At 37.8% G+C, this 13,223-nt stretch overlaps 1 protein-coding gene across 1 annotated transcript in view; it reads right to left on the bottom strand.

The window, feature by feature from the left end:
- The window catches only part of BLMH (bleomycin hydrolase), a 40,546-nt gene that overhangs the window by 10,023 nt on the left and 17,300 nt on the right, over window positions 1-13,223 (bottom strand). Inside the window, exons 7-11 of the mRNA XM_036906255.2 lie at window positions 9,941-10,096; window positions 8,891-9,049; window positions 8,705-8,772; window positions 7,560-7,677; window positions 5,013-5,082 (exon numbers count right to left, since the gene is read on the bottom strand). Coding sequence (XP_036762150.2) covers window positions 5,013-5,082; window positions 7,560-7,677; window positions 8,705-8,772; window positions 8,891-9,049; window positions 9,941-10,096 — 571 coding nt within the window. The remainder of the gene's footprint in view (window positions 1-5,012; window positions 5,083-7,559; window positions 7,678-8,704; window positions 8,773-8,890; window positions 9,050-9,940; window positions 10,097-13,223) is intronic.

Raw genomic sequence — 13,223 nt, 5'->3', positions numbered from 1 at the left:
TACACTGTCAGTTTTCAGGAAGCAGCAGAAGTCAAGATATAATCTGAAGCAGCCACATGGGTTTCTTTTCCAAATTGATCTCTAATATGCTGAAGTCTCTTTAACTGAAATCATCAAGAGACTTCCTTTTAGGATAAAGTCTGGAAATTTTACTAGAATGAAATCAGGAACATAGAGACTCATTTGTAAGAAAAGATGAAGAGTGTGGGTTAAAATTTTGAAATGTTCATGTATCTGAAAGGCACAAAAGCAGTTTAAAAAATGAAAAATTAATCTTGGTTCAAAATGAAAACTAGGAGAGACAGAATTTTTATAAGATTTTTCTTCAGTGACCATGCAGAATTAGAAAATGATATCCGCCCCCCACCATCACTTAAAAGTTGTATTATTTAGCATATTAAGAAACTAAACAAGCATTAAGAATTATGTTGTGATAGTTTTACATTCAGAGCTCTGCTGTATCAGACGTTAGAACTGGAATATCACCTCATGACTAAGTGAACCAATCATAAAGAAGTGAAGTTCGGTTCCATAACAGATTGGCTCCTTAGGGAGATCATCCAAGAATTTAATTTATTGACTATTAAAAACACATTGCTATCTGCATGGCAGAATGTTAGTAACTACTGAAGCTGGGTGAGGGGCACACAGGAGGCTCCTTAATACTACTCTGTTTACTTTATATATGATTGAAATTGTCCATGATTGAGAGTTAAGAATAAAACAAAAACCACGTTATAAAACGCAGCATGAACAAAATAATTCTGGGAAATTTTGGGTAGTTACAAACAGCTTTTCACTTGTCCAACTCACAATATGCTAAATTTGGACACAAACCCTCCCAAGATGTCCCATCCCTCCTGCCTTATGCAGATTCCCAACCATAAATCGTGCTTACTCTAAGAGCCCTTTCTCCTGACATCAGATCTTTACGTGACGACTCCAGATCCTTTATACAGTTTTATGTCCCCTCAGCCATTAGTTTCTGGTCACCAAAGATCCTGAATTGATCTGCTATTTCCATGACTGGACCAGATGCTATGAGAACAGAGAAGCTGAAAGGAAGCACAGTTAAGTGGTTAAGAAAATAGGCCCTAGGATCATATTGTCTGAGTTAATTTAATTCTGGCTCTATTTATTAGCTAGATGATCTGCAGGTCACTTCTGGCTTAAAGGTCATGCTCTTTCAGATAAATCTGACTAAGAGTGAGAAGCACTCCAGGTTATTTTCTCTATTTTAAATTCTTAAATATTTTATAAATTATTTTACTCTAACAAGCCTATCAACTTTCCAAAATCGAAGACAGTGTAACAAGTCCCAAGGTCTGTCTGTTATCTCATTCAATTGTGAAATTCACTTCTGATATGATCCCTAAACAAGGTACAAAACACACACAGTCACATATTTCAAGCAACAGAGGAGAAAAGAAAGCCATGTTGGCTGTATGATGTTAGGTATGCATCCAATTTTCAGTCCAGCTGATGAAGAATACTAGGATTCACCAACATTAAGTAACCCAATGGGCCCAGTAAGACCAGAATTAATTTCTCTTTTTATTCTCTTGTGGTCAGAAAGGAACCTTTGTCAATTTTAGGAAATAGGTTCTTTGATTTACTTAGTAGTCTCCAGGCAGGAAGGGCCATGAACCTGACAATGGGGAGACTGAAGCCAGGAATGGGCAGAGGGTTAAGGGCATCCTGTCCAAGTATCTCTGCTCTGTTCACCCAGGCTTGTATTATCAACACTGCTTTTTCAGAAACCATCAATTGTAACAGGCAGAAATCCTAAAGAAAATGGTAACAAACTGTTAACAATGTTATCTACAGAAACAAAATCCCAGCAGGACCATTTAAGGCTGTGAGGGAGCACAGAGGTTATGCCTCAGACATGCCAGCCAGTGCCCACCGGGTAACAGACTGGGGGGCACTGCAGGGGTAAACACACACCACCAGCATGACAACATACTAGGCACTCTCTAAGGTCAGGCCAAGTGTGCCAACTAAATTAGATCATGTTTTCTTTCCTTCCTTCCTGTTAAGTCAGAAAGAACATTACCAAGAAATACATGAGAATAATTTATTTTGGCTTTGAATGAACTATTCCCTACCCCCACTCAGTACAATTTCTTATCATTTGGCTCTCTACAGAAATGCTTTGCTCTGTATAATCTCTGAAATTTCAGTTATTCAAGAACAACAAAAAAGTTACTTTAATATTAACTAGAAAGCTGCAGATTTCACTAGGAAGGATTACAGGCAAATCACAAGATCTCAGCTCTCTCAACATAATCATGGAATGAGTAACTCAGCAGAAACAAAACTTTTATTGAGTATGAGTAATGAGGTACAGCTGAATGGGAAAAAAAAGCAAAGGCCCAAAATTCTCTTTAAGAGGAAGTATTTAGGTTCAAAGTAATAAAGACAGTAACACACCACAAAACACAGCATATGCCTGACTTTTCCAATGCTCATCCTCTCTTAAATGGACATCACTATGTAGTATAAAGCATGATAGCTGTTTTTCTTTTTCAGGTGCCTGACTTGTTTGACTGAGGGGCATCTACTTCAAAGAGGCCTACCCTTGAAAGATGGCTATCTAGAATAAACACAAAGCCAGCCAAGGGACGAGACAGAGCCAGGCCACCTCCTCCCACTGCACTCCTTTGTTTTAGAGATCCTGGTTGATTTCCGTAACTGACCATTTGGCCAATTTTTTCTCTTCCCAAGCTTCAAATTCCCACTCTTACATTTTAAATCTACCAATAAAAAGTAAGCCTGAGAAACCCTAGCCCCCATACAAATGCAAAAGGCCAGGCCTGCAGTGCCTGCTCACTCCTTCTCTCCGTCCCCATCTAGCCTCCCCCCTTCCCCCCAGGACTTCACTGTGTGGCCTAAGGTGTGTGGTGTAATATCCAGGTTCTGTAAGTAATAAAACTTTACTTCTTCAAAGTTTCCTGATGGTTATTGCTGGAAGGCATCTTGTAATTGTAAGGACCACAAGGGCTGGTCCAGTAGAAAACTGATTATTGACAGGCTGAGACAGGCACAAAATACACTACTACTACTATCTACAAACTCACAGAATGTTAGATAGAAAATACCACAGAAGTAAGCCAACAAACGGATCCAGGTTCGTCTAAACAAACTGTAACTTTAGTCCTTTTCCTAGACACTAACCTTTGTGATAAATCCAATTACAGGACCAAATTAGACCAAAAATGAAACACAAGCTACAGAAGTTCACCTGAAGCAGTATCTTATGTTTTGAAATGTTACAAATATCAACTCCTTCCAAGTCAAGATAAGCTATTTATTCCCTTGTATCCATTTCTTAATTACCACCGATACACAAATAAAACTGAACTGTGAGTTATTTATTTTCTACTGGCTTTAAGGTTTATATCCCTTTCTACCTGATCCCAATGTATATTTTGCCTTAAAATGAAACTTATTTTACAAATCATCAATTTAAAATAGGTTGCACTTTAACTCATAATAGTTAATAACAAGCACCCTGTAATCACAGAACAGTAACAGGGACCACAGAATGGGGTGAGCAACTATTTGACGATGAACAGACATAAGGTACTAATAGTGCTTGTGTTCGTTTACATGTAACATTGAGCTGCTGTATTGAACAGCAGATCCCAGGGATAGTTAGCCAAAATCCATCAATGACCATGTCTTGGGGAAATGGTAAGAGTTGGAACCACAGATCAAATGGCTTTCATCATATACCAGCCTATGCTGCTCAACTGCAGCATACTCAGGTCCTGTTGAGTTCAAAACTCAGATTAACAGGCTCTTTTAAGAGAGTAATTTTCAAATATAAATGGCTGAAACCCTATCTGCTCACTTTCAAACCTCACCCTTCCTCCACCTCTTACCCTTGGAAATCTGAGGCTCTGAGGAACACAGATGGGAAATCACTGTTCTAAACATACAGGGAGAAAACAGGCAGAGTTGCTGCGCTATTTTCTTTCTTTTTTCTTTTTAAAGAAAATTTCTGGTTGACTTGTGCTCTGGTGAGCTGTATGATGAAGTCTGATCCCAAGTGTATGGGTACCTCACTGGCCTCCCTACCTATTTCCTCCCAGTCTTCTAACTAGTTTAGTAAGCTGTGGTTAATGTGTTTTCCTAGCCAGAATCCATTGGCTAAAAGTAAGGAATACAGACTCTGGGAAAGCACTGCTACAAAATGCAACCAACATATAGTACGCATGCATATACACGCTCACATACATATTACTCTATGATGGCTGCCACTTCGGGTTTGAAATGCTAAAAATTAAAGCATAAAAGCTCCTTAAAAGGCTTTTATCTATTATGAAAAACAGTCTTTAAAAATATGGTCTCACAATTTGCAAGAATATACCCTAAGCTATTAATCAAAGGTGATCTCTGGGTGGTAAGTTTATTAGAGCTTTTTCTTTTCTTCTTTTTGCTTATCTATATCTTTACTTTTTTACAACTCATATGTATGTTATTTTTGAGCCTAATTACTATAACTTACTTATGACTTCTGCCTCAGTTGATTTGTCAGAGTTCTAAATGGTGACCAAAGCATTCTTTTCCTCTTTAGACTTCGTAACTTCTGTCCAATAAATGCCAAAAGTTTCTTGTTAATCCCATTTTCACACTAGAAAGTTCTGATTTTCTAGAGACTTGGTACAATAGATTAAAATGCACCAAATGCTATACAGCAAGTGTCCTCGCAAACCTCATTGGCCAAGTGGTTCTGTCAAAGAGGTCTAGTAGGGTAGCATGGTTTGAAATGAATGCCAGCACACATTGCTCTCAGAGTCAACTTGGGGGTTCAGGCATGCCATGCTGGTCATGGGGATCTTGTGGGCAAACTAGATACTCAGATTTTTCTATAGAATAGTCCAACTATTGGGACCAATCACTGAAAAAATGCTCCACTAGGGCAACTTTCTATCCATTATCTTCTAGGAGGAAGAATAGAGCAGACTCCAATCACCCTGAGTTAGTAATTACCGGATCAAGCTCACCTTTGTGGCAATGGTCTTCACCCCAGGAATTCTCCACTCTCCATTTCACATATGCACCATCCTGATCATCCTGCAAAAGAGTGGGTAACAATGTATAGTCTGAAACTAGATCTGAGGTGTCATATAATTTTAGCACTCAGCCTCTCAGAAGAACCAGCCTTCTCTGTGTGGTTATAACATACAAGATCAGGGCCATGTATTTTCTGTAACTAAAGGGATACTCTAATTTGAACCTCTTGGGGTAAAAATGTAATACACCTAACAAAGCAATAAATACTATTTTCTCCTTTATATTCTATTCTACACAGAAAATAAGCATACTAAAATTCTAGTTGGCTAAAAAACCCAAAATATTAAATTTTAAAAGCAGTAAACACCACCTGAAGCCAGAGATTCTTGTGTTTAGTCAATCAGCATTCTTTGCAAAGGCAACCCACCGATTTGTTCTGGAAATGATTCTAAGACCTGGTCAGGGCTTAAAAGGGAAGACAAACACTTTCTCATCATACTGCCTAATTTTCTACTTAGGGGAACCGAGTGATGATACTCTCCAAATGTGTGCTTTTACTGATTCAGTTACTCACACACTGAATTTAATAGAGTAGAGATTGAATGGCAAAGCAAAAGTAAAAAGACTATTTTCATGAAACAAAACCCAGGCAGTTCTACTGTTCTCCCTCTTCTATCTTCATTAATAAAATAAGTTCAATTTAAATCTTCTTAAAGGGACAATGATATTCATCATGATAACCTTCATTTATTGTCCCACAAAGAGGGACAAGAGGAAGGCTCCATTTGGGAAAAGACTTTTCTCTTTCATATTTACCCAGAGCATTTACTGCTGTCAAAATGACTTAAATCTTTGTAGCATGAGAAGAGAGTTGGCTCCTGTATTATTTCCTACTGATTTCATCTGTCACTCCCACTGCATTAGTCTCATCTACACGGGACTCTACTCTTGGCAGTTTTTTTGGACCTCAGTAATGTTCAGTCTCAGAAACATCCAACAATCAAACCCACAAGTTTCAAACACCCTTATCTATACTACTCCTTAATCTTATTTCTAGGAACCTTCAAAATCACATCATTAAACTATATATTCTGGGGCTAGCCTATTAAATGTCTGTTTTGGTTTTCTACTCCCCCCATTGCAGTCCATATTTACTTTCCTTTTAAATGTAACTGTTAGAATCTGTATCACCTAAGGTCTTTTATTATAGTAAGTCTGAAAATGTTTCTTCTTTCCCTTGCCAGTGAATTCCTGCACAACCTAGATCAAGCGGTTCTCTGTGTCATCTGTAAATACAGATTAACAGCTGAACCTCCCCCACTGGGATTCCAAGAAATAAGTAAAAAGAAAGAATATCCCAGAATACAACTACTAGCATTTAACTTTATATTATCATTCAAATGCAGTATAAACAAGTTTTCATGACCAAAACCTCAAATTGGAGAGAAGAGAAAAATCTCAACATAAAATACCAGTTTAATACTATAAACTCTGCTTTAACTATTAGCATGTAAGGCAGCTCTATTTCCTGAAGGAAAAAAATGGCATGTTAATAAACCATGCCAATCAAACAATGGAAGCTCCAGAGAAAATGACATGGTATGTAGGATTTTTATTTCTGAAAATAGAAATACTCTATAACAGAGAAAGAAAATGATAAAAAGTTGAACCTCTCTTGGAAATGACACATTTTTGGGTTGTCTTTTTGTTTTTAACAGTCCTCTAAATAGTTTAAAAGTTTCACTTTAAGGAGCTTTCGTTATAAATTTACTGAATTTTACAATATAGCAGGTCTGAACATATAAATGAACAATTTAGTATTTCATTCTAAGTATCTCAGAACATTTTTGCTTGTGGTGGTGAAGGATTAAAGTAGCTTAAAGTTTTTTCTTCCTTATAATCCCTGAGAACAGGAATAAAATATCCATTCTATGCCTAGAAATGGGGAGGCTTATTTGTGAAAAATAAAATTTCAGTTGTTGTTTCCAACACTGTGTCCTAGAAATAGTGATATTACTATTCAGAGTATTTCATAGGAAATTCAAAATACTTTACATCCAATTTCCTGAAGCTCTGCATAAATCCAGTAATGGGCATGGAGTCCACAAATTACTGTTACTGACATTTTACTGCAGAAGAATCTGAATGACAAATGAAAGGAAGGTAAGTCTGAACATATGTCATCATGATAGGAACACGTTCAGGGCACATTTTAATTCCTTATTAAACAGAAGTGATCTTCTCCCAAGTTCCCTTGCTGATCTCTCTTCATACCAAAAACTTCCAAAATTACAGAAAAGCAGTTACTTTTTCACTCCCTGCTGATCCAAATTTTGCTTCTCAGGGAAAGCTCCTATTTTCATTACCTCTCAACATGCAGCCAAACCCCAAGTGATGACGTTATAATGTCTTGGTTGGAAGCTAACTTTTAACAGAAATCACATATACTATGAATGGAGTTCTGCTGGACAAATAGTCTGCAGGAGAATGGAGGTCCATCTGTGCACACACTGCAGCAGGCATGCTGAGGGTCATACCTTCTCTGAGACAGCAGTGAAGGTCATGGCGTGGGTCATAAGTGACTCACCAAAAGTCAACCTCTCAGCTTTATTCATGTTCTTCAAGGAGACACCAAACACTAACTCATGGTCATAGCTGTAAAGAGAATGACAGTACAGAATAAAGAAAGTAAAACCAAGGGGAAAACTGCCGTCTGGTTGTAAAAGGAACACAGAAGAAACTGAAGGGCCTCAATAACTTCAAATAAATATGGGCTGTAGCTCTTCAGAGAATATGGCACATGCAGAATTTAGTCTCTCAATGGGATTCCATTCTGTGTGTCAGTAGTATACTCAGGAAAATAGGAAGTGATTAAACAAATTCTTCATATCAAAAAGTGGAAAGATGAGCTCGCATTGTCATTTTTTTAAAAGTGTGTGAAATAACTTCTTTAAAAAATGATCTTTTTTGCTAGTAGAACCACCTAGTTTCTGAATCCACTTAGACCATTGCTGACTGTGAAATTTAAATAAATAATGTCAAAAATATTGGAGAATATTTTTGAAGTTAAAAAAATCATTCTTTTAGTGGATTTATTTTCTCTTCTTTTTAACTGTCAAATTATTTACTCAACTTCCTATAAGTAACAATTATTTATAAGTAACCTTAAAGTGGCATTTTTAACAGTCAAGGAATTGTGTATGATTTAGTTCACAAATTCACTGTCATAAACAACCAGGAGGAACGTTTTAAAGTGTGCATGCAAATTAGTCCTAGTTGTCATAAAATCAAAATATATAAGGCATCAAAGTAAGAGAAGTAATTAAGAAAGCTCAAATAGCATACAAGAGGTCTGGAAAGCCTTTTCCTACATTCCCAAATGCACTGAGCAGATTTCACAGTAATCAATCATTTTTTCACAGTGCCTTTCTCATATAGGACGGTTTTTTAGGAGCACCCAACAATTTCAATTCAGATATGGAGTATGATTTTGACTTCCCGGGATACAGCAGGAGGAGTATGTGGAGTTTCTGCTCTGAGTCCTCTCTACAAGACACAAAGAAAGAGACCCACTCTAGGCTAACCTCAATCTTGGGTGGACCTCAGCCACCTCACCTCCTAATAAGAGGGCATACCAATAGCAACAATCCACAAAGGACTATTTTGAATTTCTCACACTCACAGATTCATGTCACTGAGGCCCAGCTTGTCACTGAAGTATTTTCCAACATCAGACCCAAACCACACAGCCTAGAAATAGAGAAAAGAGGAAAAAATAAGTCAATATAAATCCTTTTGTCCTGTTAAACCAAAGAAGTGGAAGAGAAATTTTTAACCCCAATGTGGAAGACATAGAAACAATACCAACCTCTCCATCTTTGATGGAGGCAGCAACCATCTTCTTTAAGAAGTCAATGGGCTGGTTGTTATACAGAGTTTTTCTGCCTCCAACCATATTGCCTAAGTACTCCACTGTGTAAAGTTTGTTGTACTTGTGCTGGGGCCGAGGGTCATTCACTAAACAAATCTATTGAGATCAAGAACATGTTGATTAGAACATAAAACCAGAAATGTCAAGCAAGACACACACCTCTCCTTCAAGCTAATATGTTTGCATGAAGCCCATCACCTCTGCCTACAAGAATAAACATTACAAACACACTGTTAAATAACAACAACAAAAAGGTGGCAAAGTGAGAGAGGTTCTTGAATATTCTCATTAGTGCAAGGGGTACATTTGGGAGCTGCATCTTCCTGTTTTTTCCTGCTGGCAAGAACTGCCCCCAAACTAATTCTGAAGAATTGCATGCACTGAGATCAACGCAAGGCAAGATGCAGGTCCCATCACTACAAGACCCCTGCTCTCAAGTCACAAGATGGTTACAACACCTGGCAATACCACAACTGAACTGAGATTCCAATTGGAAAACAAAGCCTTTTGCTTCTAAGAGGGTCAAGATGCCAATGAAAGCAGGGACTCTGGTCATCTTGCTAGACAAGCAGAGAAGGCCGGGAAAGAACAGGAAAACCATGATGTGATACTGCTCCCTTCCCCCAAGAGTCCCTAGGAGGGCCCACCTCAGAGGTGCTCTGAGTGCATGGTAAGAAACACCCAGTATGCTTATTGTTTTTGCACCTGAGAATGATGCTGGGCCTCAACGAGGGGAGCATGTAGGAATTAAACTGACTGCTGACCTCCAGTTAGAAAAGTCTTGGAAGAGAGGCACTGGGGAAAGGTGACAGACAGTGTATGACCACCTTTATTAGGTACATAAAATACTTAAGATGAAGGGAGAAAAAAATTTGGTTAGTCTAGTTTAATGACCATGCATGTTAACCCAGGAATCATATACCCTTCTTTGTAGTCAACAGGCATTTAAAAATAAACAGCCAGTGGCTAACGATACCAGTCTCCAACCTTATCTTCCACATTGAAGAGTGGCTTGACATGTTCCCTGTAGAACTCCAGGGGTGTTATGGGGCCAATCTTCTGATAATTTTTATCTTTGTCTCGATACTCCCAGGTGAATGTCTCTGGCGGATTACCCATACAGACGCTCACCACTCGGAATATCTGGAAGAAAAAAAGGAGGTCAGGTGAGCAATGGCTAGGGGGAAGTGTTATTTTTTTTTTCACCTCTTCATTTTCCTCAAGCTTGGGAAACAATAAATCAGTGGCTAAATTCAAGTCAGAAATTTCACAGGAAAACTGAAAAAAATTGGAAGGTTTGATGCCCAGTAGTTGGTATCAGTCAGTTTATAAGTTCTTAAACACTGTAAACAATACAATTCTGAAATGTTAATACTTAGTGCTTAATATTTGTCCTGCAAATTAATGGATTCCTTCCCTTTATGCACTTAGGTTTCCCACTGACTGCGCCAGGGGTCTCCACTCACAGAAAAGTCATTAACTTCTCAATTGGAGCTTGGATGACAATGCCTGTTAAAAGTTATAATTAAGATAAGAATAACTTTTAGTGGTAAGGTACCATTTTTGGGGGGTTGTGAGATCCTAACATATTCTCTAATAACGTCACAACACCTTCAAGTTAGCACCATTACAATCTAAGGATATATATTTTTTATATTATTTTCATCTTACTAGAAAGACAAAAACAAAAATATAGAAACATCCTATATAAAGTCAGAGAACAGAAAGTACTTCCTCTTCTTGATCAAACTTGCTGTATCTTTTAAAAAATATAACATGATCTGCCTTTTCTTTCTCCACCCCACAAAAACCATCCTGATTCAAGTTCATCACTTATTACCTGCATTATTTGGACCCTCCATTTGCATACCCCATGATATTCAGGAGAAATGGATTTTTTATTAAGTGTGCCTGTTCTGTGCTAGATACTATATATCTAGGTCCATCTAATTCCATAATGCTCTCTCAAGATGTAATTTCCCCTCCTTTTTCTTTTTTTTCCTTTTTTTCAAAAGAGAGACTCAAAGAAATTGAGTAACCTACTTAGGGTCACTTAGCCAGTAAGTGGAAGGACCATGATCTGAACTGAGGTCACACACTGTCCCAAAAAAAAGCACTGCCCCATGGGTACAGGATTTAAAGAAAGAGAATGTTTATGGAATGTCTACTGTGCCATACTACAATCTTTGAATATCATCTCTCCTAATCCTGAGCAAAAGCATTAGATGTATTTACATTACAGATAAACCAACATTCAGGGAAAGAAAGAGCTTGACTGAAGCTACAAAGCCAATAAATGGCAGAACTAGGATTTGAACACAGATCTGACTTTAGTGCTGTTTCCATAACGCCCTAAATTAAGCACTTATTCACTGTAATTTTCTGTATTTCATATGACTTAACTCCTCCAAAAGGTCATAAACTTCTTAAGAGTAAGGGCCAGGTCATGGGTATTTTGCATCTCCTCCACCATCTAGCACTGTATCTGACCTAGATAAAATAGCTGATCTGAACACTGTTCCATTCTCAACATCACTTACAGGATGGATAATTTTAGAAGCACCACCTTCTTCAACTTCCCTGTTGAAGATCCAATAATGCTTCCCTAATATTGCATATTACCCCCTATTTGTTATATATAACAAATATAAACTGTGACCTGATTTCTTTACCTTCCTTTTTTACTCAGGCATAACATACATTGAAAGTATGTCAAGTGCACTAATCTTAAATATACAATTTATTGTATATTTATTCGATTTTTATGTACATGCACAAATGTAACCACAATTCAGATCAATAAATAGAACACTTCCAGAGCACCAGAGGTTTCCTGCCCCTCTGTAGTCAATAATCCACACCTTCCCCAAGGTAAGCACCATTTTGACCCACATAACCATTGGTTAGCTTTGACTGCTTTTCATATAAATGGAATCATACAGCGTATTCTCTTTTGTGTCTAGCTTCCTTTGTTGACATATATCTGTGAGAGTCACTCACGGTGCTGTGGGTATCAGTAATTAGTTCTTTACTGCTGTGTAGTAGTCTACTGTGTGACCACATCTCAATGTATCTACTCTCCTGGTGATGGGTGACAGTTACTGAGTTGCTTCAAGTTTGGGGTTATTATGAATAAAGCTGCTAAGAATATTTTTATCCAAACCATTTTCAAAGGGATTGAAGGAGTTTATATATTCACCAGGCAGAGTTTCAGTTATTCTGCCTTCTTGCCAATAACTGGCATTATACTTCTAATTTCAGCCATTTTGGTGGGTATGTAACAGTATCTCAACATGACTTTAAGTTGATTTTCCTGATGAGCATGGTCAAATTTTAAAGGCTCTCTGTAACTTCACTCAACCGATGTCCCATCAGAGAACCTGTACTCTGTTCAGGTGTGTCTGTGTCTCTCCTTACTGTCTGCTCCATGCACTCAGTTTACTATCGCCTTTGGAACTTTGGTGTTTCCTCTGTCCCTCAGAGCCCACTCTTATCCCCATGCTTTCAAGCACAGTGCAGGATGCCCCACGCCAGAAAGTTTTCACTAATTAATTATTTATTCCACCTCACACCAACTGCTTCTTTCTCTGAACACTTCTGGCATAAAAAATTAACATTTGATTCCATAGTGCCAATAATGTTTTTCTAATGTCTCCCCAGCTATATCAATTCTAATAACAGGAACTAGATCTTAGACATATCCCCAACAAGCCCTTGAAGAACCACATTAAAAACAATTTTCTTAAATCACAAGTATTTTATGTGACTGGTATGAAATTTGAATTAGGAGCTCAAACTGGACTTCTGCTCTCTTTAAAAACATTCTGATGGTTAAGGCCTCACCCATGTGTATAGGCAGTGTTGTCCCAGGTTATTTTTTTCACCTCTTCATTTCCCTCGAACTTGGGAAACAATAAATCAGTGGCTAAATTCAACCAGAAATTTCACAGGAAAACTGAAAAAAATCGGAAGGTTGATGCCTTCCAGAACTTGGTAAAATAAAGTCAAACATGCCAGCTCTGGTTCATGTCTGACCGACAGACCATGAATTCATACCTCTCACAAGCTGATTATAGCAAATCATCACCTATCAACTCCATTTACAGTCAAGGATATTTCTCTCTCTTCTTCCTCTAGTTAAGAGAAGGAAAATGGCTCCCAAAATACATTATTATTTTATCATTTCATAGATTAGAAAATTATACATTGGCAAATTCTGTGCTGCATGGAGTGACCTCCTAACTTTGTCTTTCTAAATTTCAAGAGATGA

Source organism: Manis pentadactyla, chromosome 4 (assembly GCF_030020395.1).
Source record: "Manis pentadactyla isolate mManPen7 chromosome 4, mManPen7.hap1, whole genome shotgun sequence".
Classification (NCBI taxonomy): domain Eukaryota; kingdom Metazoa; phylum Chordata; class Mammalia; order Pholidota; family Manidae; genus Manis; species Manis pentadactyla.
Note: the sequence above shows the minus strand (reverse complement) of the source record. Positions and strands in the feature narration are given on the sequence as shown.